Below are 14,283 nucleotides of genomic sequence, written 5' to 3'. Positions count from 1 at the left end.
CGCCATAGAGGTAACAGCCGTGGCGAAAAAGACACGACGTCGCCCGTATCGACTCGTGTCGCTTATCCGGCGTCCGTTCATTGCGGCGACACATCGTCCGATCGCATTTCCATTTTACATCGGCAGCTAATGCCACGCGGGCCGACTTCAAATTGCCGTGTTATCCGCCGAAAATTGAGCGCTCAAGCCGGTTCGAATCGCCATACGTCACATAAATCTCTTTGCAAATTTTGCAACGTTAATATCCGTACTGTGACGTAAATACACGCCGCGCGGAGCCTTTCGCTGAATTGCAGCTACGTCGCGTAGCGCTTTGAACGCGATACATTATGATAACATTATTTTTCTAAAAAAACGGGACGGCCCGCGCGCACTTTTTTACGCGACTCTCCAAAAAGCATACGTTCATTATTCAATTTTGTCGCAAAATAATTTTATAAGCTACAGAAACACAGGCTCTATTTATTTTGCTCATCGTATTTGCAATAACAAACTTTTTTCCCCTGCAACTCCAAAATTCGTTATTAATATATAAAATGCGAGCAAAAATTTCAGATTTTTAAATAATTTCGGCGCACAGCAATGGCAGCCACGTCCTTTTGACATCTTTACGTGGAATTAAAAATGACTGCATGGAATTTAATCGAAACTAGAAACCAAATTTTGTTTGCTGTTTTATTTAACAGTAAAACCGTAGGTGCGTTTGATCTCTCTTTAAACAGAATTTAAAAACTGCGGACTTAATGAAAATCAAAAAGATACCTCGCGGCGCAAACTTTCCTCTTTTTTTTTTACCCCATCTTCCGCGGCGCATCAGGACGATGGTTGCCGCAACCATTTGAGGCCGCCGTTATACCCGGCGTCAGTCTGACATTAACCAGCTTGGTGAGATAGATCGTTATCTCGCGGATTACTTAAATAGCGTAGCATTAAGACGCAGATAACCGCCCCGTGACCCCGTGGGCTGGCTTTAACGGGTCAGAGCTTTCAGCCCCTTTCAGACGCGGCGCGACACCCCTATTTTTACGCCACGCGTGCAGCGTGGCGTCGCCTCTGTTTTAACCCCTCGCGTCACTTTTATTTCTCCGACACGAAAGGAAGCGTGATGTCCAGGAATGTCGGAGCAACACGTGCGCGTGTGTGCACGTACACGCGAGCGGAGAGGCGGAGAGGAGGCCGGGCGGGGTCGGACGGGGGTCGGGGAAACCCCGGGACACGCGGCTGGACAAGGGTCGACATTTGCATCCCGCGTGCACATAATTCCGGGTATGTTCGCTAAAAGTACCTGTCGGAGAAAAATGAACGGACGGGGGAGCGAGGGGGCGGGAGGCGCACTTTGTCGCGCATTGGTATTCGCGCGCGCTGCCCTTTCCCGTTGTTTATCTCGTTTTTCTCACAAAATAAAAAAAAAGGAGGGGGAGAAAATCCGCGAGTGCGCGCCGGCAAGTGTACAGAATGCGATTTGTAAAAAGAGAATCTCTCGCCGTAGAATTTTTGCGATGGCTCTTTTTACCCTCACGAGCCACGTGGGACAAGGAGATATGGCGGAGAAACTGAGATTCGTCGCCATTCTTTACGGACGTCGGCGGCGGCGGCGGCGGCGACCGCGATGCTGTAAAATTAATAACGTTGTTATTTGTAGCGGCGGTTGGCTGCGAAAAGCCCCCCCGTCGCTCCCGGGGTTGGGAAAGAATAATGGGGGTGAGGGGAGCCGCAAAAATGCCGCATTGTGGTTACGCGCCGCGGCGGAAAGCCGCCCGGAGGCTCACGGAAACAATAATGGACGCGCGATTAAACCCCCGCGCGATCGGCGCGCGAACGTGATCGACGTGACGGCGGGAAAGTGGATTTCGCGCGAGGACAGGGGACACGGCTGGCATTTACGAAAAATACCGGGGCGCTTACGCGGCCGCCGCGTGAAAAAACGGCGGGACACCGTCCGCCGGCGAGTTTTATTCGGCGGGAGACTGATCCAGCGTAAAGAGAAGACATTGCCTTTGTCGCGCGGGATGATTTGCACGCGCGACGTGGACGGAATGCTGGCAAATTTGATTTGGTGCGGGGCGAAAAATCGCGCCGCCGCGCCGCGAGAGCGCGGACACAATGGCCGCGCGGCCGCGCACAATAGTCGCCCCCGCGCGATCAAAGAAACATCCCTCCGTACGCCGCGCGGGAGGGGCGGGGGCGTTTTATCTCGCAAACGCGCGGAAACGTTTCGCTCGCGACACGGCGAGCACGCTGTAATTTCTCGTCCGCAGCCAACTTGGTGCGCACGCTCGCAGAAATGAAAAAATACGGTCCGTACACGTAACAACGCGCGCGCCCCGAAACGAACTGACGTTTCCACGTGGCAATTATCGTGCGCTCGCGAGACGGCACTTCCGCGACGGGGCACGCGGACGTGCGCGGACGAAACGTGCTGCGGGGCGTACGACGTGGACTTGGGCGTGCACGAACCGCAGACTCGCGATTATCAGATCAAGCCCCCGCCACTGCCTATTTCCCGCGATTACATCCGCGGGCTTAAACCGGGGATCAGACGCTGTATAATAGCTGCGGGATCCACCTCGCGTGAAGCTCGCAGACCGCCGCCACCTTTCGATGAAGTCAGGCGAAGCCACGACTGACGCGGGGACGTTGAAATTACTCGAGCTCTTTCGACCGGGGAGCAGCACTTGTACGTAACAGTCCGGCCGTATTATCCTCCAAATCCCCGCGTAGCCTTGATCGACGGCGAATATGTCTAAGGCGCAAAATTAAGGGAGAAAGAACCCCGGATACGGCAATGAGAGTGGATGAAAGGAAAATCGGGCGAGTCGTACTTAATTGTGCCTACTGTGGAGGAGCAATAAGAACCGTGACTGAGAGCAATAAGCCGACTCGGAAGAGAGGATCGTTGAGCAAGAACGAATGAAGAAAACCTGGAACCAAGTGAAATCGTTGTAGAGGAAATTTCCTTCGAGCGAGTAAATCAGGATGGATCCTTCCACGTTTCAAGACCCTATCCGAAGTTCACGAGAAATCTCGAAGGCAAAACTGATCGACTTGAATTAACATGGTCGAGTTATGTTTCGCCAAGAGAAACCCCGATACGATAGAAAAGGAGAGAAAAAAAGACACACTTCAATGCAAAATGTATAGCGGAGATGTAACGGAACGTGGAACCATTATTGGATCAATTAATCGCGCACGTTACCGACACTTAAATATTTTACAATCTACCCTTGTGTATAGGATATTCACTAATATTTGTGGAATTGATCTTGCAACCCTAAGGGAAAGCAATAAACTATTATATATACAGGGTGAGTCGTAAAGGCTGTCCCAACCTTTTACCATAAGAGGTGAATTATCGACCGCAATATTTTCGAAGTTATTCAGGGGTTCCGGTCTTTTCTCAACACCCTGTATATTATTTATGTTTATATTGTATTAAGGTGAGTTGTGGCTCGCATAATGTATTGCTATAATCTGCGATAAAAAGTCTGTTTGCGTTTTTCTCTTCAGCCTCCCCGTACCAGGGGAAACGTTCCATTAGGTTCGCGGTAAGAATGTTCGGATGATTTTTGAGTCTATTATAATAGTTTGTGCAGCACTTTATAATTTCTTCTTTGAAACTCGGTACTCGCAGGTCGCGTTGAATGATGCATATTTTGATGCCGTTGGCTACCAACCAAGGTGCGTCTAGTATCATACTCAGAACTTTGGACTGGAATCGTTTCAGTATTTCTACGTTGGAATCTGCAGCTGTTCCCCACAGTTGAATGCCGTACGTCCATATTAGCTATTTAAATGTAACGCGATGAAAGATGTCGCGGTTCTTCTTTTCGTCCGCCAAACGTTTCCGCTGTTTACGGGGCGGCCTTTCAAAGCGGAGGCCTTTCAAAACGGCACGCCGTTTAGGTAATTTCCGGCAATATGAAAATCATCGCTCCCCTTGGTCCTCGCGTCTTGGGCTCCATAGAATTTATGGAGCTACGCAGCAACAACTTCGCCGTAGATTTGTCGGCACGGTTACCGCATCCTTTATTTAAGACCATCTCGAGATATGGGCGCCATTTTCGTGGGCAATATCGTGTGTAAAGCCGCGCGGAAAAGGTTTGAAAATTTCAAGAGATGGAATACGCCCGTGTACGGTTGTATGCGTCATCGTGGAAACAAATCGAGCCAGGTTTTACTGCGCGCGACATACTTTTAACCTCCGGTGCCCGATACAGAACCGTAGGTTGCGCGTGTAGCTGTTTGTCGAACCTAATTAATCGAAAACTATGGAACCGTTAAAAATAAAGCTGAGGCTCTCGATAGCTTATGAATTTTCACAATGCGTCAGCCTCACACGCATACAATTTCAATACATATTAAGCTAGCGCCATACACTATGCGCGATTCGTGATTCGTATATTCGTGAATAGCGCGGAGGAAAAATCGGTCGATTCGCTGTTTGCAGTGATTCGCTTCAGCCGAGCGGTTTGACAATAATAACAGGTTTTTTTTACTAATATTGAAACTTCACTAATTGGTAGACTTATGATACAAGTCCTGTAATGACAGGTAAAAGCATAGACATAGTAAATATAGACTGAGCGTCCCATTGATCAAGCTGTAGCTTGTGAAGAGAGAGACAGAGAAGATTTAAGAAGACTTCCTTTCTGTCTTACACCATCGTAAAAGAAAAGAATCGTGCCTGCGCAGTACTACACAGACGTGATTCTCCCTTGTCACGATGGTGAGACAGAGAAAGTCTTCTTAAATCTTCTCTGTCTATCTCTTCACAAGCTTCAGATAATTCAACGGGACGCTCAGTCTGTATTTACTACGTCTATGGGTAAAAGTTAAAGGTTGTCCAGTTAGCACGAACGAAACGACAAATAACAAATTACGAATGATAAACTGCGAATCACGAATAGTGTGGTATAATAACGAGTGTCCAACGAATTTCTGCGAATCACGCGTTGCGAATTGCGCATAGCGTGGCACTTTGTTCAGTTATTTCAACTTCTTTCTATGTTCTTTTATTGCTAAGATACCCAAAGAATGCAAAAACACCGACATAAATGCATTAACTAGAAATTAAATGGCCAAAAAGTGAAGAAGTTGAGGCGGTAACGTGGGTTACCGCCATGCTTCAAAGGGTTAAAATGCCGTGACGCATCGACGTAAGTATTGTTTGACACATTGTTTAGAAATTAAGGCTCCATTATCTCTCCGTTTATACAATATAAAATATTTTTGCACCGTTAACGATTCCGTGGCGAACTAAAAGCATCCGCGGGGGCAGCGCTTTCGTTGATAACGACAGAGGCAATTTTCTCGGTTCACTCATTATTAAAAGGACGCTTATTATTATAAAGGCCGCGCGGCCGGCAGGAGCGTCGTTAAATTGCTACGATAGAACACATTCTCCTTTATGCACGCTCTCCTTTTTCAACTATCGACCGCGCCGGATACACTCGTAACAACCGTCTCGTATAGCAAAGGAAGGAAACACCGGGGGAGGGACTGGAGGACGTTCTGCGCTATAAAGCTGAACAATTCAGTTCCGTTTGCCGACATCGCAAATCCGCGTTCGCGCAGCGCGAATTAACCGGTACGCCCGCGGATCGGAAGAAGATTATCTCGACTAATGGGTGCGCCATTAATTGTTCAAATCTACGCTTCTTCTTTACGGCGTCCTCCGCATGTTTTACACCCACTCGTTTTACCGTGACGCCCCATTTCACGCACCCTTTGTCAGCCGCTGCCGTTTACGCGCGTGTTTAGCGCACGTCAAGGAAACTCGTCGTTTTGATAAGGCACGGGCGGGCGCGATAATTAATTCACGCTCGTTAAATCTAACTGTTTTTTTTTTCGCTACGACGAGAAACAGCCGGGTTGACTCCCGGTGGGTTTGTCAAGACAAGGATTTGGCCGCGTGACCGATTTGTTTGGCCGCGTAATAATTAATCGCCTTCGGTTCGCGATCAAACGATTTACCTTAATACCGAGGAAAATGCAAATTATCGCTGCAACAGCGACGGCTCATTGACGGTAAAATGATACCCCCGGGGCCGCTTTTCGCCCCGCGAACTTACGGCTGACTTGTATCGCGTGTAATTAGCGTATGTAATAAACATGTGCTCACAATGATCGCACGTGACGCAATCTCAATTAGTTGATTTAGCGACACGCGTCATAAATTCACGTTGCAACTTTACGTTCCGTTGGGGAGGACCGATTGCCGCGGAAGCGATACGATCGCGCGTGTGGTCGAAGGGAGGAAACAAAAAACAGCGAAAAGTGAACGAAACACGAGGGGGAGGGGGAGCATCGCACACATTTCGCAGTTGCATTATATAAAATACAATATTTGTACTGTCATATGTTTTAATTACCGCATCCATTTTGCCAGGGGCTGTTTTCGACATTAACCATTTTGTCGTAAATAATAATAATGGTCCGGGCTTCCGGTGTATCGTTTGTACTCACCTGAAAGCAGAAAAAAAGAACACAATAATTAGTTGGATGAAATTGTTACAATAAAAATTATGTTGCGCTGTATCTTTTGCACCGGCAACGGATAATCTTTTTTTCCCGGCGGAAACGAACTCTTCAGATTGATTGATGTACGGTTCAGTCTCCGGCGGGACGGAAGAAACATTGCAGAATTAATAACGTCCGTCATTTTCGCGTTTCTCTTAACAACTAAAAATCTCGTTCGCTATTGGGGAAACGTCCGCCCGCGTGACTTACATAGGGAAAAATATTCGCGCGCGCGCGCGCGCCGGTCGATCTCGCATTCACCCGGGCAAAGGCGCGTCTTTCACTGGTCATGATTTACAGATGGCTACAAAAGCCCGAACGCAGATGAAAGCAGGGCTGACTCTAATTTACAAAGTACTTCCACGAACTGACTGCAACTACCGCGGAGGACGCAGAACGCGGAGAGAGAGAGAGAGAGAGAGAGAGAGAGAGAGAGAGAGAGAGAGAGAGAGAGAGAGAGAGAGAGAGAGAGAAATATATATATAATATATAATTTCGCGAAGTAAGCGAGATGCGTATGTACATATGTAACTGAATTAATGCGCGACAATTTTACAGAGGGATAAATGTGTAACGGGATAATTCGATCAGAGATTTCACGGATGAAGGAGTGCCAATTTTTTTATTCAGTATAATAGAGCAGGACCGACGAGGGGGATGGAGGGAAAAGGGGAAAGCGACACTCTCGTGACGAGACAGAGGAAGCGTGAAAGAGTAGAATTTAATTTCGGGAAGGGTGCCGACGAGCCGAGAGAGCGAGAGAGAGAGAGACACTCGCGCGCCGAGGAGAGAACGAAAAGGGGCCGATAAATGGGATTGCTGCTCGGTATATCGAATGAGAAAATACAAAGGATCCGGCGCGGACTGAGGCGATTAACGTATTCATTACGCGCGCGATACACGGCGTAAAATTGAAGCGGCATCTTCGTCGAATATGTTTATTGGATGAAGTAGATGGGAACGTAATTGGGATTCTGTCTAATGCAAATTTAACATTCGCAATATTTGCGGAGAATTTCCAAGCTGGATAACTACGTAGATACGAAGCGTTATTATTATGTTGCCATTCGAAGAATTTGTCCAATATTCCGCGGGAAAAGAATGTGTGGAATTTTATCGGTCTTAATGGCAAGTGGAAACACTCGCTGAAAGATGCAGCCGAGAATGTATGTAGTTTTCCCGTTAAGTTAAATTAATCACGATACGAACAACGCGGCGATAAATTATTTAAAAAAAATAACGAGGGTATTTTAGGGGATGAAACGAGAAATTAAGAGCTACTGTAAGTCATTCGACTCAACTACATCCGCAATATTACAATACCGTTCCCCTCGTCGTCCCACGAAGCGGCTCGCGAAAAAGGATCCCCGGGGAATTATGATTTAATCGCGAACGAGAGGGAAGGGTAGAGGCACGGTCCGCACCCTTGTGATTTGCAACTTACAACTCGGGGAAAGTTAATGCCGGCTTCGCGCCCGTTTCGCGGATCAGTTTCAAACTCGGGGAAAGTGGAATCATCGTCCTGCGTAATCCGGGAGCATTTCGTTGCTTTATCGCGTCGAACTGTGTCGCGGGGAACCGTAAAGCGAAAAGGAATTGGTACTGTTCCCGGTCGGTTCGGGGCCGTTGTTTTTGGGCGCTCTATCGACAGTTCGGTTCGACTTGACGCCACGCTCGATTCGAATCGAATTTTTTCTTTGCGATTTCGCACGAGTGGCTCCTTTGTCCAAAAATGGCACACCGGTCGTCAAAGACACCCACCACCCAATTGGACCGATTTCATCGGCTTTTCGCGCGTCGTAAAAGTCGGAGAATTATCTCTGCCACACTGGCACGACGCTGCCCGCGCCACTCAGCCTTTACTTACACTTGCGCGGAATGACAGTCGAATTTTTTATTTTCACAAGATTCGATAAGCGCAGTTATTCGTAGCCGCGATTCGATTAATTGCGAGTTCTCTTAAAATTTATCCTGAATATCAGATCGTGGGACAACGTGACATTTTGATAGTAAAATTTCAAAAAAACCCTCGTAAAATTCTTCAAAAATGCCGACGCGTCCCACGATTAGGTACATGACTTTCGCGGTAAATTTTGAAAGAAAATTCCCTCCGTACAGTTGCAACAAGAACACTGCACCGCGAAACAGATAGGTATTCAAAAACTCACAATTCTCAATAAAGAAGTAAATTTTGCGGCGCGCAACATTTTGTCTTCTGAGAGAACGACGAGAAAGTAAAATGGGGGGGGGGGGAATCTCAAATTTGAGAGACACAAAACCGAGCTGAATGCATACTGAATTCACCCGAGGCATCTAATGCATCCGCTTGTACGTGAACGCGTGCATTCACGTGCAAATTGCATTATGATACCTGTCGTGAATTGTGTATTGAATTAATACTACGATATTATTTGGCGGTTTTGTTCCTTCATTGACTTTAATGAAATAACATCAAATTTGGTTGACCGTGTCTGGCAATTATTAATTGTTTAAGAATCGCTGCGTTTCGACCATCGGTTTTGGTCCTTTTCAAGCGATCTGACTATACGAAATAAAAGATTTACAAATTATTACATAAAGTATATAACCAAGTCACAGAGAGTGATTGTTCACTTGTTTCCTGATATCATTCGAATGTTCTTTCATTGTAGTTTTTAGATGTCGTTTGGTCTGTCCAACATATGAGGCGTAACAATTTCTGCAGTCAACTTTATAAACGACTTTAATGAAATAATTAACGATGAAATATGTGTTGCGCACGTGCAAATAAATGTAATTGGGAGGCTTTACCGTGCACTTGTGTATCGAAAATAACTTTTCCGGGGGAAATTGAAAATTCCAAGTTCCTCCGTCGGACGTCACCTAAAATGTAGACGTTACGACGCTCAATGCATCGCCGGGGCGCGAAACTCGCGGGAAAAACTTGGCACTCTTGCCGGGAGCGCGCGGCGAGGCCTTTTTGCGGGCCGTCGCGTAGATTCACATTTTCGGCAATAAATAAACCCCTATGACTGTTCTTCGCAGATATTATACCTGAGCGCGCTACGGTTCTAATTTTGCGGAGGCGCTAGTTGACTTAACCGCGCCGTGGTGCGAAAACAAAGTCGAGAAATTAAAAATTTAACAAGTAAAAACCATCACCTTAAAAAATAATCTTTTTTTTTTAAAAAAAAAGGTAAAAACGCCAAGTATAAGCGCCATCCAATCAAGAATTGTATAATTTAATTATTTGGATATATTTTGTTAGAAAAGAAACATATTATTTTCTCTACAAAAGTAATGATATCATTAAATTGCGCCAACTAAAATTGATGTTTATACAAACTGGATACTTTATTATCCAAACAATCGAGCATAAGATTTTACCGAAAGAAATAACGGAGACAATAATATTAATGAGACAAATTTCTAATACTTATTCGATAGAAGTATAATGCAAGCACCTTTAATACAAACAAACATTTCATTAAAAGATGGTCTTTTCTAATTCAATTGTTGATTCCAAGTGAAGACAATGCCGTTTCGGAGCCGGTGCAAACGCCGCTTTGTCAAAAAAAGCGATCGAGATGAAAAGGCGATCCATAATAATAAACCATAAATTACGTTCGCGTGACGGGGACGGAGACGGAAACGCAAATGAATTATATTCGAGTTTCGTTAGTGCCATTAACGCTATTCCTGGAGGATGTCGGCTGCTGCATTATGTCAAAACTGTGCATAGTGTAAATGCAGCTTGCCAGCGTGCTCAAGGAGAATTTCGAACGCGAATGTAAGTGGAGCGCGAAACGACAAATGGATTATAAATGAGGCTGATCCGGATGGACACGCGGACATTTTTATAGCTTCGGCTCCGAGGCGGATGAGAAAACCGATTCGCCGGCGAATATTTTGCGAGCCGATATATCGCAGAACGCGCTTCCCGCATGCCCGAGCGAACCTTTATGATATCAAACGGTAATTTTCGGTCTCCAATTCTATCTCGCGCTCCGCTCCAGCGCGCGGCACAGCCCTTATCTCCGTTTGTGACAATGTCAAACGAGCGCAATCGCGATTACGGAATAAGAATTTTTAACGCAATCGCAAAAGCACAATCGCGTAATCTCCGCGCGTCGGAAGGGGTCGGGGGCGAGCGAGCGTGTATTTTCTGAATTTAATAACCGCGCGCGGGGCGGCTCTCGCGGTGATTCAAACGCGGGCGTTCGCCCGTCGATCGCATAAGCACCGCGAAAAGCACTCGGCGCAATCTCAAATTTAATAATTTCATTTCGCGGCTCATCCTACGCGGAACAAATTGCCGCATGTCAATCGGGTTTGTTACGGCGTCAGATTAAATCTGACCGGGGGAGGAATGTCGCGCGGCGTGCACGCGTTATTGCCGCATAAAATCGAGGCGAAATTCCATTTCCATTTCCGCGGCGAAGGCGCGGGCGACGCGCGGCCGGTCCCGCATAAAACGATCGCTCCAGGAGGACACGCGTGTTACGCGTACAATGGCGTCGACGCGGCGCGGCGCGGCGGGTGTCCCGTGCGCGTGTAACTCGGACAGAGATCGAACCGAGCCGATAACCGTAACTTCTCGCGTCGTCGCTCGCGAGTCCCGCGTGCGTGATAGAGAGGAAAAAAAGAACGAAACGCGGACACGGTGTTTCATCATCGTAAAAATTCGTCGCTGCGCCGCTCGCGATACCGCGCGGAAAAGTAAACGGCTAAAGGCGCGCACGCTCGCCCCTGCCGCGGATCGGCCGATCTGTCACGCGGGCCACGTTGTATCGCGACGGATATTAGAGGCGGAAGTTGATAGAACGAAGGCGTGTGACGGCCTTGCGAATGCAATGGGACATCAATTGATCGCGTTCTCACGCGAGAGTAAGGCCCGGTCTATGATGGGGCAGAAGTCAATATAGTCGGAAATCATAAGCCGTAAGTGTAATCTTATGATTGCCGCGCTCCGACTTGTGAGTATCCTATAAGGGCCTGAGCAAAATGCCTGTCTTGTATTCTTAAGTCACAAGACAGTTATTTCGCGCGTTACTTTAAGGACCTGAGTTAAATCTTTGTCTTAAAGTAACGCACAATAACTGTCTTATGACTTAAGAAGACAAGACAGCCATTCTGCTCAGGCCCTAACAAGCTTATAACTCGCTTATGTCTTCTGACTACTGACTTCTGTCTCATTGTAGGCCGCGCTTAAGGCTGCGCGCGCGATTAGACGTCGCACGTAAAGCTCAAAGGAGCGCTTCGTCGTCGGCGCCCTGTCGCGTATCGCAATTTCAAATCGACGCGTGTCGCACGGAGGCGGAGGGCGCGTGTTATATCGCTAATATCGTGCGCGCACGTTCAATTCGCGTCGTCGCGTACGCGACCATCGCCGTCTCGCAGCCCCGAGGTGGCAGAGCCGCGACTGACGGGGACGCAATAGAGCGTGCGATCGTTATGGGGGCACCGAAGGGGGCTCGCAAGTCGAAACGAGTGATCGTTATCGACGCCTCCTATCGCTGCCGACTGGTTAGGCGGGCGCGCATTGCAACGCGACACGCCGCGGTCCTCCGTTTGAAAATGCGCATCTCGGAAAAATCACGGCAGAGGTTTCCTGTATAACTAGTATGCCCACTTTGTCATTCGTTTTTTTTGCGCCGATCCCTTCTGCGCATCCGCCATTATTTTGGTGAAGCCAATGAGACGGATGTTGTATATGTGGTGGTGCGAAATCAGCGTGGCAGAATTTTATACCAAAAACATGGCGGAATACCACGTGATCGAAACAGAAAGGATCGAAGGACCGACAGAGAGTGGGCACACTAGTTGTACTGTGCTGTAACCGGAAAGACATCTCGGAGAGACGAGACCTCGCGGAAGCTCCGCACACGGCTGCGACGCGTGACGATGTAGAATGAGCCCATTCGACTCTCACGATATTCCCCGACCGATGGGCAGATTAATCTCGATGTAACTTTCTGGATAACGCACGTCTGTGTGGCACTAATTTTACTATTCAAAATATTATTTTACCTTGAGTGCATTGTTTAAAATAATTTTAGCGTGTATAATATTACGGGCAACACAATGGCCGCCTCGTCTATCTCCGTGGTATAACGTACATTTCGAAACTTGCGCGATACAGCGCGGAAGTTAACTCGTGATCTCTGTTATTTCGCATAGAGTCAAGTTTTTGTGCGCTTTAGCGAGGAAAAAACGGAGAGGGAACACTCGAAGAAAGGAACACAATGAACTTTCTGCCGGCCTTCCGGCAATATTTAGCAGTATTTAGCGTACTGGTCGCGGGAGCACGGAAGAAACGCTGAATTGCGCTATTATGCGCGCGAAGACACATTTCGCGAATTTCAATGCGCTTATTTTATCGCGAGATAGGCAGGAGGCGAGTTTGGATATGAATGGGGCGCTTTCTTCCTTCGTCAAATAATAGTTAAACGTTGTGAAGGTACGTCCCTCTCTCCGCTCCAAGATTCGTTTCAATGTCGCTCTCAGGTTGTTTAGCTTATATGCTAATGCGATCCTGTGACAGAGCCCACCCACAATGGAACGCTCTTTCTTGTCGTCGTCACTCTATTGTTTCGCGCGGAGGGCTTCCGGGAATTAAAGTTATCCGACGCCGGCCGTTATCGTGAGCGCGTTCGAGAGTGATACATGTGCGTTTTGACGTACACGTGGCCGCGTGTGCGACGCGACCGCGCTAGGTGCACAATAGGCTCGCGTTATGCAAATGGAATCAATTTGCTAGGCCGAGGGTGTCACTTTGCGGGGCGCGACCCCTCTCTCTCTCTCTCTCTCTCTCTCTGCCCTCCCCATCCCCAGGCGAGGATCCCGAGTAGCCGCCCATTGTATCTTACTGCATTTTAGCCAGTGCCTCGTCGCCGGCGAAACAAGTTTACCGGACGATAGGGGAAGAGGAAGCCGCCGCGGCGTGATTTAATATCGTAAAACAGACCGTAACACCCCGCAGAATCCCACTTCGGTTTTCACGAGTGGTAGGGGGACCCCTGCCGCGTTGTTCCCTTCGGGTCGCACCGCCGTCGAACTGCTCGACTCCCTCGCGAAACGGAGCTCTCTCTCTCTCTCTCTTTCTCTCTCCCTCTCTTCCGCGCATCTCTCACCTCCTCTGTTCGCCTGGTCACGTGCCGACTGCTGCTGCATCTATGCCGTGCTCGCATCTATGCGAGTCTCGAACGTCGCATATTGTATCTACCACGTATGCATATATAGATTGTAGTCAGTGTGCCTCAAGATGCATAAGCGTAGACATTGGAGAATTATGGCCGATTTATAGACCACGCTTGATCTTGAACGTAAAATACCGCCGCGGTCCTCGCTAACGCCGCGAACTAGGACAATAAACGCGAAATATTTTTTCTTGCCTTCGGTCAAAATAGCTTTAATTGTAAAATAAAATTGTGCCAAATTATAAGCTACGTACCGTGTATTTCTCATATCGAAGGTTTATTGATATGTAGCTGTGCATATCAACTCTGTGTCTCTCTCTCTCTTACTCGTTCAAAAATTCAGTTTAATTACTTCAAAAATATATATTTCAAATATTCACCTGGAGATACATTCGCCGAAATATAAATTTTCCACATTCGCGCTTGCGTTGTAATCGGAATGATAGTTTACTTCGTCTCTCTGTATTAAATATAGCAGAAATTATAAAAGCTTGCATGCGGCCGTGGAATTTATTTTTGCGAAATTAATTTGCGAATTCCCGCGGACACAGAGCGTACGCGATGTTAAAGATTAACAGAGCAATGT

At 47.4% G+C, this 14,283-nt stretch overlaps 1 protein-coding gene across 1 annotated transcript in view; it reads right to left on the bottom strand.

The window, feature by feature from the left end:
* The window catches only part of LOC105564184 (DE-cadherin), a 75,482-nt gene extending 61,811 nt beyond the window's left edge, over window positions 1-13,671 (bottom strand). The window contains exon 1 of the mRNA XM_012016393.1: window positions 13,632-13,671. Coding sequence (XP_011871783.1) covers window positions 13,632-13,671 — 40 coding nt within the window. The remainder of the gene's footprint in view (window positions 1-13,631) is intronic.
* Between the last annotated feature and the right edge of the window lie 612 nt (window positions 13,672-14,283).

Source organism: Vollenhovia emeryi, unplaced genomic scaffold, assembly GCF_000949405.1.
Source record: "Vollenhovia emeryi isolate VEMERY1.0 unplaced genomic scaffold, V.emery_V1.0 DF939168.1, whole genome shotgun sequence".
NCBI classification, from domain to species: domain Eukaryota; kingdom Metazoa; phylum Arthropoda; class Insecta; order Hymenoptera; family Formicidae; genus Vollenhovia; species Vollenhovia emeryi.
Note: the sequence above shows the minus strand (reverse complement) of the source record. Positions and strands in the feature narration are given on the sequence as shown.